General features: G+C 42.5%; 1 protein-coding gene across 3 annotated transcripts in view; it reads right to left on the bottom strand.

Moving 5' to 3' along the window:
• FILIP1 (filamin A interacting protein 1) overlaps positions 1-14,468 on the bottom strand; it is a 109,335-nt gene that overhangs the window by 37,263 nt on the left and 57,604 nt on the right. For all 3 annotated transcript variants that reach the window (XM_055713567.1, XM_027817110.2, XM_027817113.2), the window contains 2 exons: positions 9,104-9,277; positions 6,819-6,997 (listed from right to left, as the gene is read on the bottom strand). In XM_055713567.1, coding sequence (XP_055569542.1) covers positions 6,819-6,997; positions 9,104-9,277 — 353 coding nt within the window. The remainder of the gene's footprint in view (positions 1-6,818; positions 6,998-9,103; positions 9,278-14,468) is intronic.

Genomic DNA, 14,468 nt, shown 5'->3' with positions numbered 1-14,468 from the left:
GTCTTCACACAACTTAGTGGAAGTTATCTGACGATGTAGAACAGGTCTTGAATTTTTGGAGGGCATTCATCAAAATAGTCATTCATATAGTTCACTAGTCAGTCTGTACATCTCTGCACGGGGGAACTTCCATTTAACTGTAAAGCAAATATCCAGCAAGTTCAAGCTTGAGTGCCTATTAGCATATATTTGTACTTGTAAATAAGTGGCATCTATCTAAATTTTTTAGAAATTTACTGAAACCTGGCACTTCACCTGAAACCTGTTTCTAATCTTTCTGAATGAGGAAGCAATTTTCCCTACATGACCCTGACTCAGTTCTTGTTTTCTTTGCCTTAAAAAACGACAACTTAAAAAGATGGCCTCAGCAGAACTGTGAACTGATATTTATTTCAGAAGTATAATAACTCTGAAACATGCCAAAGGCCCCTTAAATGTTAAAATTGTCACCTATTGCACCCTGGATGGAGTTTGGGTTCGTGAGTAGATTTTGAATGAAATCATTTTTTCCCCCTGTCTGACCCTGGGAGCATTTGAATTGATGATTTTAGCAAGCAAACTTGCTGGGAGTAATGAACCACATATAGTTTTGTATAATAATCGTCTCTCAAGGGCTGTGAAGTTGATGCCTACTTAGAAATAATTTTGGAAGAATAGCTGAAACAACACATGATGCCATTTTATATAATCCCAGAAGTGACTGAAAGACTGGACAGTTTTGAGGACTATCCAAGTGTGAAGAGATGGATTTGGATTAGTCCCAGCTCATGGCAAGCCTCACATTGTGTAAGGCTCGCAATACTTTCATATTGTTTCTCCACAGTCAGATGTGCCTGTTCTCTCATTTTTAAATTACCTTTGGAGCCATTTTGTTGGAACTTGGGACTAGATTCATTAGTTAAAACATAAACTTTGAGCAATCACTGCCTTGCAGTCAGCTAGAGCTGTAAAACAGGACCTGCAAAATAGATGACCTTCAGATTTACTTAACTGTGCGGAAACGGTATTTGTCATTGCCAGTTTTTTTCATTTATTTCTTTTAATAGACTACCACAGAATTTGTGATCTGTGAATATATAACATTGACAGAAAATAGCCAGCACTTCCAAACTATACAGACAGCATGTCAGCCTAAAAGAAAAGAAAAAAAAAAACAACCCTGTACTGTTGCCCTTGTCTTCTACATTGTAAGAGCAAAAGTTTAGAGATGAACTTACTGAAAAGTAGACAGAGTGACTCAGTGCTCTACTACAGCCAGCAATGTGCGGTAAGATGAGTAAATACTGTAGGCAACGGTGAATTCCCACAGTCCCACTGGGCTGGCTTTTCCCTTTTTTTGGGTCACCATTTGGAAACCAGGACACAGAAACTATCACCATATGAGAAAAAACCCAGAGTACAAATATGGCTAAGAACTCTTGGAGAAAAAAAAATAGCAAAAATCTTTCTGTAAGGTAACTTCATTTCCAGGCTTTAAAGGAATCACCAACAGATTACACAGTTACAGGCCAAAATCTGTGCTATATGTTTGCACCATAAACCTCACCGCAATATCTCTGTATGGGGCTATTCTGACCACAGAGTTTTGCCTTAAACTAGTAAATCACAGAGATTTATTAGCCCTGAACACTTCATACTTTTGGCTTGATTGTCCTCTAAACAAATAATTGACTGATGGATACTCTGGCCAGCTCTCTTCCTGCCAGCTTCTTCATTTTACAGTCTCCATAAAAATAAAGAGAAAATGCAAACTGGAAAGGTAACACACACAAAAACTCCAAGCTATGTCACACTCCAGCCTTTACACTTGCTTGAGTTCACGAAATAAAGGGGAACAAAAAGGCCAGCGTTTCCCGATGAAAGGCTTGGTGCTGCCGTCTCGTGGGAAAAGGGAGAAGGGGAGCTTTGGTAATAAAAGCAGAAATGCAAAAAGGGGAGAAAAGAGATTTTAAAAACTTGCTAACATCAACACTTCATTTTTTTTTCGAGACGGCTGTGTGCTTTATTGCTCGCAGATCAGTTTCCTTTGCAGGTGATGTGGGCCCAGAATTACATCACCAGCAGGGCAGCCAAGAGCATCTCGGTGCCAGGATGACCAAAGCCGAGAGGAATGTATTATCACAGACCTCCGAGGGACTTGCCAGTGCATTCCTTGCTGGGGGTGCTGTGATGGGGGAGGCAGAAAGGAGACAATTTTATGCAAAGACTGAAAGGAAACTTTGTGGAGGAAAGATCTGGGGTCACAGTCCTGCTGTCTCCTCTAAGCAGATCTAATTATGGCCATGTACTTCAAAAAGAGGGTTTAACCAAAACCAGATTTAGCAGGGCACTGCTTAGGAAGTACAGACTGAATCTCGGCCTTGCCTTTGAGGAAAATGCGAAATGCTTCAGTGCACTGGGAACGCTGTCGCTGTGGTTGTAAAGAAAAAATTGAAGCTGCGGCAAGGAAAGCAAGAGCCAATTTAAAATCCTCATCACTTCAATGAAGTCTTGAATAAAATGTGACTGAACATAATATCAATGCTTTCAGACAGACAATGCTTACATTAGATACTGGGTGTTTATTTACTGATGTGTTGCGTGGTGGGGTAAGAGAGTCTCCCCAGTCTCAGGGACCATGCTGGAAATGATCAAATTACTCACAAAGCAGTTGCACAGATCGCCCTTAATGAGCTCCAACAAAGCCTTTCTGCCGCATCTCACCCTCTATCCGGCAAACCCATCCCATGCATATGAAAGAAACTCTCTCCTCCCCCCATTTTTGAAGGCTTTCAGGCTATTTCTGCCATCTGTCCTTCGGGACTGGCTCAGTGGTCCTCACCACAAGCCTGTTTCTGAACGATTAAAATCAATGGGATCTTTCCAGTGCTCTTAATAGCAAAATATGCTGTCAACAAACAGGATTAAAAGAAGAGTACAAAACAAATTGTTCAGAGATTAGCACTTCTGAAAATGTCAGGATTTTAAACCCCGTCTCCTATGTCAATGGAGAGGTCGAAGCAGTGTGGAGGTTACACAGAGCAATCCCCTTTTCCACCAGGAAAAAACCCTGCTGATCAAATAAAAAAAGTTTATAATTGATCCTAAAGATCTCTCTCTCCCTCCCACTGCCCATTTCCTTAAAAGAGAAGGCAAGGCGGCTGGGACTAGGCAGAACAGAGAACAACCAAGTCCCATTTCATGTTAGGTCTGCTTTACAGAAGAACTTTTTGGAGCAGGGAAGTGCTTTTAGCTGCAGCCAGCTCCACCGATGCCTGAGCTCACACCACCCCTCACTCCCCAAACCTGGCTGAAGAGAAGCGTGCCTGTGCTGGCGGGACTAATGCTGCTGCTGCAGCTGCTGCTGCATGGTGCCCGCTGCAAGCTGTGTTCTCAGTGCAGCTCCAGTCAGACCCCTCATTCTCCCCCTGCCAGACCAGACTCCTCACACCACCGTCTGCTGCTAAAGGTCTCTGAGGGGGCTGGGGGGCCTCCAGCTCTTCTCCTTATCCCTCAGCCTCATCAGAAGGCTCCAGGAAGATGGCTGCTTTTGTACTCCCAGGGCTGGGAGATGACCAAGGACAACTCAGTGTTACAGGCACAGCAGATGAGGTGGGCAAGTGTGGAAAAGGGGGCTTTTGGTCGAATGGTAAAAATAGAAACTACTGTCCCTAATTTTCAAAACTTTCCCATCTTTAGATATGATTATAGCGTACTATACAGAAATTTGCAAAGCACTTCAGCCACCATGTCTGTAGAAGCACCTTTCACTAAAAATACCAATGGTTGCCACAACTTTTTTCCTATAACATGCTAACCTTTTCCACAACCTTTCTACAGCTAAGTTGCACTTGGTGTTGTGGAACCAACACCAACATTCAGGCTCTCCAGCTTTCTCCAGTTACCCCTCCTAGTTGCATACATTTTTAATATCCCTGTGTACAAGTATTTTCTCTTTTTTATACTTTTCATGCATATTATTCTTGACAAATCATATTTTCCTGTTCCTTCCTTCCTGTGCAGGGTTGACCTAATAATTATTCCCTCATAGGGACTGTTTGTTTTCATATCGTGTTGTTATGGATGGATTAGAGATAATGTATGAAAGTGTATGTAAAGAAGTATTCCAAAATAAACACATTAAGAGAGTGCTAGAAATACATTAGAACCAAGGCATATTTCTGCTCTTAAAGAATTTTCCTTTTTATCTTGTTCAAACTTTCACAGGTCAGCAAAAGCAGATGTGGCCTCTAAAAGTTGGTGTGGACAACAATGGTTAGGAAAGATTAGTAAAAATACCGTGAGGAAAGAAACTACTTGAATGATAGTGATCCAGGACAGAAATTATTACTGCTTTTGTTGTACCAGACTGCTGTGCGATGGCCGTCCCACAGGACTGTTCTTCCTCTGGCTCACCCTGTCTCACTAACATTATAACTGCGAGTGCAGCAGAGTGGCTGACCAGCAAAGTTCACCTCCGTGTCCCTTTTTCACGGAGACTACAAGTCTGTTCAGCTATTAATAAAATAACACTCAGGCCTCAAAGGCCACAGTAAAACAAATTATATATATAGTGGTACTTCTAAAATAAGAATGCCTATGCAGGACCCTGACAAATACAATTGGGCAGGTCTGTTCTCTGTCCCAATGTGCAGATTAAGTGAATATGGGAGGGGTTTTGTACCTTTTAGCCTATTGCAACTTAATCTTTCCACTATAAACTCTTCCTTCTTAACAAAAATCTATTGCTGATTGCCACTGCGGGGCTTTCCTGAGTAGTCAGCCCATCAACCTCTTTCTCTGTGAATATAGCCCTCAAATGATACTACATCCAGTTTTTAATACTTACAAAGATGTGGATACAAACAGCCTCAGTTTCATGTACACTCAGGAAACAAAGATAAGGAGTTGAGATCATTTAAGACTATAAACTAATAAGTGATTTCCAGCCCATCCTGATCTTGCTAATCTAGTCTGCAAGTGATCCGGGAGGAGGACCCTGAAGAGGGAGGGATGTGCATGCTTGGTTTTCTATGTTTAGCTACGTGTACTGTTCTCTCTGCTTGGTCGCTACTAAACTCAAAACGAATTTTTCTCATTAGTGGCTTAGACAAAGTGTATTAAATAGCAAACATCAGGTTTCTTGTGCCACTGAACATAAATCAAAAGGGCTTCAGCACTGCAGTTCTTCCCCTGCAGCCACCAGTATGAAGGCACTGGTGACTAAAACTAGCAGATTTATTTGCTCTTAAAGACCTACTTTCAATAGAATTTCAGACTCAGTTTCTCATTTTTTTACTGCTGTGTTTCCAAAAACTGTAGAATGTAGAAAAACTGAAGCCTAAAAGACACAAAAGAGCAGGAAGAGTTTGAGAAAATGCCCACAGAGATGGGACTTGAGATCTCAGCAGTAGCAATGTGAGACAGAAAGTTTTCTGAAATCAATTCATTGAAGGAAGTCAGTTCAAAACAGGTCATAATTTTAGGCTATTTAGTGGCATTCACTAATTGAGCTGGAATAATAAGAAGGCAATAATTGTCAAATTAAAGTGACTGTAAAATGTAAAGACAAATATAAATGGTATTTTAATACCACTTTTATTTTTGTAGCATTTTAGTTGCCTGGATGTCCACAAATACACAGATATTCAGCATAGAGAAAAAAAGGCATCTGTGAGAATCAGATGTGAAATTGCTCCTTATTTGGAAATACAACTTTTTTATTTATTTATTTTCTGCTAAGAGAATCACATTTCTAAGATGCAGAAGCATTTTTGTCCTTTAAGCATTGTCAGTCAACCCAGGAAAACTGAGAGACAGAAAACCAGCAGCTATTAAACCAGGAAATATGGTCACTGTAGCTCATGTGCCACCTACTCAAAGCTGGCGCTGAACTGAGCTCAGGAAATACACTGAACAATTTAGCTCCTGGCTTTTTGCAAATGTCTGCCACCAGACTGTGGTTTCCTCAAAAGCATTTCTTCTTTGAACTAGCCTTAAGTATTTTTCTTAGAGCCTTTTTAAAAAAAAACAAAAAAACCCAAACAACAACCACTTTGTGGATTGATTTCAAGCAGTTTGGTATGAGCATGAAAATTTCATATTGAAAAACTGAGGCTATTACTGAGTGCTTATTTTTCACCTAAGGTAGGTGCTCTTTCTTTTCTTAGAGACTCAAAGAACAAATTACTCCCACGAGGAGAACAAGCACTTGAAGAAAAAAACCTGGAGTGTATGAGCCTGTGACATAAACGCTGCAGATAGTCCATCTCAGGCCAGGCACATTTTATACAACAAGAAAATATTTTCTTCCAGAGGAACACAGATCTTGTCTGAGGCATGTGCCTTCAAAAATATGAAAAATAATGCAAGCGGTTTGTGATTTTGCGAGCCTAAATGTGAAGGGCGTGGCAAAGTCCCTACCATTTGTGTGCCAGCTTCCTAATGTGTGTTGTGATTTTCCTTACCTTTTCCTCCTGCTGTGACAAACAGTGCCCCGTCCTTCACAAAATGCAGCACTCGGCTAAGTAAGCCAGCCTCAGACTGAGCCAACATAAATAATGTCTGATCAAAAGCTACCTGGAGGTGAACCCAAAATGGGCATGAGTAATGCAAAACAAATTTGTTTCTTAATTCAAGCGCACGCTACAGGAACATTCAGTGGTGTTCCTCCACCTCTAGACTTGCACAGTAATGTACTTACTAACAACATGTGTGGAACTTAAAAATCATTTACACGTGAGTTTAGTGTCATAATAGAAAATACCAGACCATGTCACTGCTGAACTGGCAAGCTCTGGGACACTGGGGATACTCTTTGCACTGTGTCAGGTACTCACCTCTCCCGCTCCTGTTCCAAGAGGTTGGTAAAGTCATCGCTCTTGTTCATGTAATCTGTATGTTTATGTTTCTCATTTTCCAGCTCATAAACTGTGCGGCGATGGCACTTTTCTGCCAATAGGAGCTGTTCCAGCATGCGCCGATATGTCTCTCTCTGCTTTTCTTCAAGTCTGTCCAGCTGGATTGTAGGACAGGAGAACAGACTGTTTTAAACGTCTCCTTGCTTACTTCACCTGATTTATTAACCAACAATGTTGTGTATGGTAAATGCAAGTTCCAAAAAAATGTTATGTCTTAGGCGTCACATAAAGCAATGACTAGAAATCACTGTCCTGTAAAAGTAATGATTTCTTTGAATGGTGTATTTGCAATAAGCATTTAAACGGTTCTCAGATACACAAAGGACAAAACTTCGCTTAGTTTTAGGGTAACAAATAATATTGCTGCAGTGTAGAATTTCCCCTGTGGCAAGGTGCTATGCACACTTTTCTCATTTCACACAGGAAAAGCAGTAGCAAATGCCAGGCAGGATACATGCCCTCAGACCCTGGGAGCCTGAGTTCACACACCTGTATGGGGCTAGACACCAACATGTGGACATTAGGTGTACACTCAAGGATGAATTTTGAGTTATGCATCTTCAATGCACCTGTAGGACTGCTGAGACAAAAAGTCTAAACTATTTATATTCAGCATAGATTCAGTTTTACATTACCAAATACAATTCATTATAAGCCTTTGGGGTTTCCCCTCAGCCTGTTTTTTGACAGAAATTTCTCTTTCTTTCTTAGCAACATACTAGCTTTTTTATCTTCTGGGTTTGTTTTTTTTTTTAAATTAATTTAATATGCCAGTTATTATTGAAACAAACGCTAAGGTCAGAGAGGTGTGTCTAAAAAGTTGTCAGGGCACCCTGCAGCCACCATGGCTATTCATGTTGTTCCTTTCACTGTTTCTTGGGAGCTGATGACAAAGTCCATCCTCCTCCCTCCGTCCAAAGCAGCCCACAGCCCTGGCACCTCTCTGCTTGCGAGCCCCTGGCATGGCAGCTGGCAGAGCCTGCTCGGCCCACCCCCAGCCCTTACCCTGTGGGAGTCATATCTTCCTTAGCCCTGGCTACACCGGGCAGTTGCTGTTTCACAGGCTGTCTCAGCAAACCAAGGGAAATAAGAGAGCAGGAGGACCACCATGATTTGCTCTCTGGAAACTGACCCCGGCGGCCAAAGTAAAACAGTTACTGCATTTTATAAAGGAGCCAGGTTGCGTTCAGCCTTTGAGAATAGATCTTTTGCACTTACAAAATTTTGTTACCATCCTATTTTTACCTCCATCATAATCTCTGTGGACCTACACATGACAAAAGTTTTACACTGAGGTCCGCATCAAATAACCAGCTTCTTTAGACAAAAGCCCTGCTAAGCTCTTTTAATCTTGTTCAACAGTATTTCATGCATGCTCCCACATGCTAGAACTTGCTTTCCTTATTTACTATCACCCCAAAATGTTCAGAAGCTGCTTCAATGAGAATGCACAGTATAAAGATATCCTGTGGTAGACACAATTCCTGGTGAAAAAATTAAATGTTCTAATAGGAGGAATTATGCAAGTTTGGACAGGCACTACAGCATATTATATTGTATCTTGTTGCATGCTCTTTCTCCGTGCCCTGGACTGTTCTAAAACTATAAACATGAGCTTATTTTGACACTCATGCTGGCCTCAGGCAGTCCCAGGCCTATTCTACATTCATTTATTGCTTAGATTTTAAAGCAAGGGATCAAGACCTACAGCTCTCCTTTAGAGGCTGAACTGACTTTGCAGTCCTAGAGCTTAAGTGACATAAAATGATTATGGATTCATGATACGGTCAAAGGCAATCTCTGAAGGTCTTCTTTTCCTAACTACCCACGTGATTGTGGTTTAGTATGCCAAGAGAACCAAAGAGTGCTTAACAGTGCTGTGAGCAGTAGAGGTTGGAGCCTATAATTGAAAGGAATTTTTTTTAAAAAAATATAATACCCAAATATTTTGTTCTCGCTTAAAAGCACCAGCCCTAAGGAGCATACAAGCTCTTTATTGTTTGTGTTCTAGCCCAGTGACTTGCTTACAATTTATTCTGCAGTTGAGTAACACGAATATTAAATTTTTCTTTGATTTCTTGTCAATGTACAAACGCTCTGTTACCCCCTTTTGTGCTTTGTGCACATCCAAAATATGTGGAGTCTCACTTCTGGGTAGGGCTCCCCCTGCACAGACATACTGATGTGAATTAAGAAGTTATTACCTCTGAAATTGGTTTCTCATAGACGTCTTCTCCTATAGACTTTTCTTGGGCAAGAATGGCATCCCTGTGTAGCACTCGGAGCACGTTCTCTGGAGCTGCAGACCCATAATGAGCTTCTAAAACTTCAGGTTTGGTTTTCTCCGTCTTCAGCATGTGGATCACATCCTCCCTTGCCTGCAACATTGCAAATCACTACCATAAGCTAACCTATTAACCAACAGGGAAAAAAGGGAAAATAGGGGCTTTTCATATATATGGACTGCATACACAAAAATAAAATAAATTAGAGGAATTTCAGGCTACCAATGCAAATATAAAAACATTGGGAGATAACAGAGTAAACATGATATGTGCAATCCAAATGTCGTCCTCATAGGTCTTAATTATTCTTTTCCTGCCTGCTATTACATTTGAATGCTATGCATTTTTATCTGGGTTGCAACTATAGCCAGGGAACATAATTTCTCTTCCTATACTTCATCTTACTCACTGCCCATGCTGTTCCGTGACTAGGGTTAGGAGAGGAGCAGAACAGGCAGCACAAGTGGGCCGAATTAATATTTCTCAGACAGCCTCTAATCAAGTATTTTCTAGTCATTCCCCACCTGACTTTGTGACTAAATATTCTCTTCAAGTAACTTTTAAAATAAAGCTTTCTAACTTTTGTTGTTGTTTAAACAAAACCCTGGAAACACTGCAGACCCTGGCTAACCAGCATAACTGGCAGCAGACCCAAGGAGGCTGAGCAAACCCTCCTAGCAGCAGAGGAGAGCTGCTGATGCTGGAGCAGAGGGCACCCCTGGGAGCAGTAGTGCTCCTGTGCCTGAGGGGACCGTGGGTCCCAGCTCCTGCTCCCTGCCCTGGGTGAGAGCCCCCAGTTTCAGGCAGTGCAAGCAGGCATCTGGGCATGATAACACTGCTCTGTGAGGCCACCTGGCTATGGACAAGGGGCATTTTAGGGCTATGCTGTGGACAAACTCTTAACCCTGAGCTCTGTTTCTAACGATACTTGCCGACATCTGTTAAGCCATCTGTAAAACCTGGGCTGTAAAAGGTCCAAGTCTTCAGTGGACACAAGGGAGCTCCCAGATTTCCCTGGAGAGCCTCTCTCCCACAAGACCAAAGGGATGTGGGACAGAAGAGTATGGGCACCAATTTTTCTCTCACCTGCCCTTCCAACGCTCAACCCATGTGAGCTTGGGAAGAAAATTAAGGGGAAAAGAAAGGTTCAGATATTTTAGGGAAAAACCCTTACAAATCCTGCCCCTATGTAAGCAATGACTGTTTATGATTTATGAACTGACCAATGCTTCACGCTTTTCCACGGTGTTCACAATGGCACTCCATATTATCTCTTTAGCAAATCTTAAATCTTTATCCAGTACTACAGAGGCATCACAGCTCTACAAAATTATCTGCTTTTAAAATGAGCAAGGAAATAATTTCAGGAAATGGCAAAGACCCTGTAATCTTTTTTTGTTTGTTTGTTTGTTTTGGTTTTTTAATAAACCAGAGTAACATGAAAATAAAACAAAAAATGAACCTGAAGCAAAGATCATGCCACCCAGTTGAGGACTAGCCCAATTATAAGCAGCCAGCTGTAGAAACTTGCACTGCACATTTTGTGACCTTAAGTAAAAGCTTTGCGCATGTCTGCAAGACACAAAATGTAGACTGGAATGGTGTTAATGTTGTTTCAGCATGAGCGTGGGAAAGGTGCATCACTCATGGATGTCAAAACTACAAGTGAATTATGTGGGCTAGTCCCAAAGACTCCTCACTACACCACATCCTGGGAATATGCCACTCTCAGTACAGGAAAAATGTTATTTTAGGCATGTTTTAGACAGGTTCGAGAATATATAATTTTTTATATCCCCGTAAAAATAACAGTTATCTTAGTGTCTTTGTTACTATGAGGCCAATGCTTCTATATTGAAGAAAAAGTCCTTAAAAAGTCTAATAGGATAGCATGGGAGTTTGTGGGGATTCATCAGTATCAAGATTCTATGACATGTTGTCTTAGGCCCTTTTAGGAAGAGACCATTTTGGGTCGTATCGGTGTCTTGCCCCAGTGAATGAATTCGGTGCCCCACTGTGGCCTCGCAGCAGGGACCCCATGGCACAGGCGTGCTCAGGGAGGGCACTGTGCAAAGGGAGCACTGCAAACGGCAGGATGAGGGGGTAGCCCCCTTCTACCCTATGCACCAGGGGCCGCAACCAGGCATGCTGAAACCTGAAATGGTTTTGGTCCTGAGCACAGAAAGCTTCAGGCCCCACCACCCACCACCCTCAGGGCCAGGCACACCTCAGACCCTAGGCTATTCTGGAGGGGAGGAGGACGTGTTCGTTCTCTCCTGCTGAAGCTGTCGGTCCCTGCATGGCATAATTAAGCACTGACAGGGCCAGGCAGAGCAAAGAGAGGCAGCTTGGGCTTGGTGATTTAACAGTATGACTTGGGAAAGCAAAGTGCCAGAAGCTGGACTCCGATCCCTGCGATGGTTATTTAATACAGTAATAGCTGATGGAGGGACCGAACACCGCTCTTCCCAGTGAATGCCCCAGCCCCTCTTCAGTTGTGCACTGCTGTGCATACTTTCAATCCAGCCTCATTAATCATTGACAATTAAAATGGAGCAGGAGGGAAGGAGAGTCCTTGAAACAGCTTATAACTTGCCAGCTAAGAAAGGTTTCTGGAAGCTGCAGGTTTGGGTCCCCCAAGAGCCAGAATGAGCTGAGTGAGGGCAGTGGGTGATGCTGAATGGAGGAACTAGCACTCCAAGCAGGAAAGAAGGCGCCCAAGCTCTGTCCAGAGCTTTGAACATTGCTTCATCTTTAAAAGGAAGTAGTGACACAGCTCCAAGGAACAGCGCAGGGCTGTCAGCCCTGAAAACCCCTCGCTGTAGCCCAAGGGGAGGGTGCCCAACCTGGAGGCAGTGCCCCGGGTGCCACCATCCCCAGGGCACAGGCAGCTCCCTGCTCACGTACCCCTTCTTGAGCACCCCATGCTCTGCAGGCACTCAGGATCTGAATCACGTCAGTGTGGCAAGGTGCCTTCCACCTTTTCTGGGCTTTGCCATTGCTCCTATCATGGTATCAAAGGTATTGGCTAATTCACCAGGTACTCTTGTTTCAATGGACTTCTTATAACAGTTTGCGAAAAGCAAACTAACAAACAGACACTCATGTTGCTATGAAGCATTGGACCAAAAAAGGGGCCTTGTGCTAATAATAAACTAGAGAGCAAATTGCTTTTCAGCAACAAGCCCTAGCATCGGAAGATTCTGAAGTCCGAACCCTAGGTCAGAGAGGGGCCAGGGTGACATCCTAACCTCCCATCAACCTTGGGATTTGCAAACTCCAGTTAGTCCCTTTCAAACTCCTGAGGATTATATAGAGGGAAGGAGATGAAACAGCTGAAACAAACTCATGATTTCATGTTTCCTCCAAATGACTAACTGTCCACTGAAACAACTAGAATAAAGCTCATGTAGAGATGTTTTCTCTCAATGTAGAGTCAACAACTAGCACTACACAGGACACAGTTGTCACTGTACCCTATCACCGGATACAGACCATTTTCGGAAAACAAGTCAGAATAATCCTGTACAGGAGCACTTGAGCTACTTACACACATGTACCTGGAAAGAGGTTCAGGAGGCTCAAAGTGGGGGGTCCTAGCTAAGAAGAGGGAACCATACTGGCAAGCTGTTTCTACTCATGGACATTTACTGTAGTTCCCTCCCTTGTCTCAAAGCACAATGCTGTTTAGCATAAATCATAAGACAGGAGACAAACACAAGGAAGAGATTTCAAATTGGAAGTAAACTTGTCTAAAAATCCCAGAGGAGAGTTGTTAGTTGCTTTGGTAGAAGGAACATGCTGTTTGGCACAGGAAAGTCATCTCTCAAGTCCTTTTATTATGTTTTGTTGGTGCTCTGATGAGAGAGGGTATTCAGGCATGAGAAGACCACATATTGCAACAGCTTGTAACACAATGAAACTTATTTGTGTAAGTCCAGAAGACTGCAATTAGTTACAGAAGTTCTTTAATGTCAAGATACAGAATTTAGAAAATACATTAATTTACTTTTATTGGGTTTTTGTTACTTAAACTGTCCTACAGAAAACTCCAAGCTAACTTTCTATCTATGTTGTTCAGATTGTGGGTTCTTGAAAATAAACAGACTTTTCTGTTAATAAAGTGCCCCCAAATACCTGATTCTCTAAACAGAAGGAGCAATGATGACAGATTAATGAAGAGGCCACTTTTATCTCTTAGTAATAGACTCAAGGCAAAAAACAAAGAAGACCATTTATGTTAAGAGGTATCTTTTCACACTCATTTTCTCCAGGAGCAAAGACTGCTTAGAGATTCCCTGTCCATCAAATCACAGAACAGCTCAGATTGGAAGAGACCTCAGAAAATAATCTGGTCCAGCCTTTCATGGGAAAGGAAGCCTAGATGAGATCATCTAGCGCCATGTTCAATTGCATCTTGAAAACTTCCAGTGATGGGGACTCTATCACATCCATGGAAAGGTTGTTCCAGTGATTAATTGTTCTCACTGTAAAAAAATTCTTTATGTTGAAGTGAAACCTCTTTCAGTGCAACCTTTACCCATCACCCCTTGCCTTTTCTATGTGGCTTCTTGTGAAGACAGAGCCTCTGTGTTCTTTGTGGCTGCCCTTTAAGTACTGGAATACTGTGATGAGGTCCTGCCTGAGCCTTCTCTTCTCCAGGGGGAAAATATCTAATTCCTTCAGTGTTTCCTCACCGGGCATGTTCTTCAGCCCTTTGATCATCTTCACAGCCTTCCTTTGGACCTTCTCCAGCTCGTCTGTATCTTTGTTGAATTGTGAGGACCAGGACTGGACATTATACTCAGTTACCTCCTTTCAGCTATCCTTGCTAATAGGGGAACCGCAAAGCTGAACTGTATCTAAGCCTTGTTTTATGCGTACTGGAGGTGCCAAAATCTAAAGGCTGATGACCTCAGATCTTGAGTATGTCCATGGAGGGGCTGAAGTCCCACACAGCTTTGCTTGCTCTCCTTTCCCTCCTCCCTACTACCCACCTCTACTACCCACTGAGTACTGCTCTTACTTGTGGCTTCTGCATTTCTACCTGGGAAATAGGAGGAGACAATGCTCCCTCCCCTCAGGCGTGCATGCTAGCTGCCCAGCTGGAAGGTTGTTGTGAGGCCACTCTTTGCAGGGCTACCCTGAAACACTCACTTTTTGGCAGAATAAAAGAGAAGAGCTTTCTTTTGCTCACTGGTTTGAGCAGCGCAGGGGTCTGAGTTCCAAACCTCGCTTTACTATGTGCCTAGTAAAATATTTAAATGATATAGAAAGGATGTAA

Source organism: Falco cherrug, chromosome 6 (genome assembly GCF_023634085.1).
Source record: "Falco cherrug isolate bFalChe1 chromosome 6, bFalChe1.pri, whole genome shotgun sequence".
NCBI lineage: Eukaryota > Metazoa > Chordata > Aves > Falconiformes > Falconidae > Falco > Falco cherrug.
This window is presented reverse-complemented; position numbering and strand designations above follow the sequence as displayed.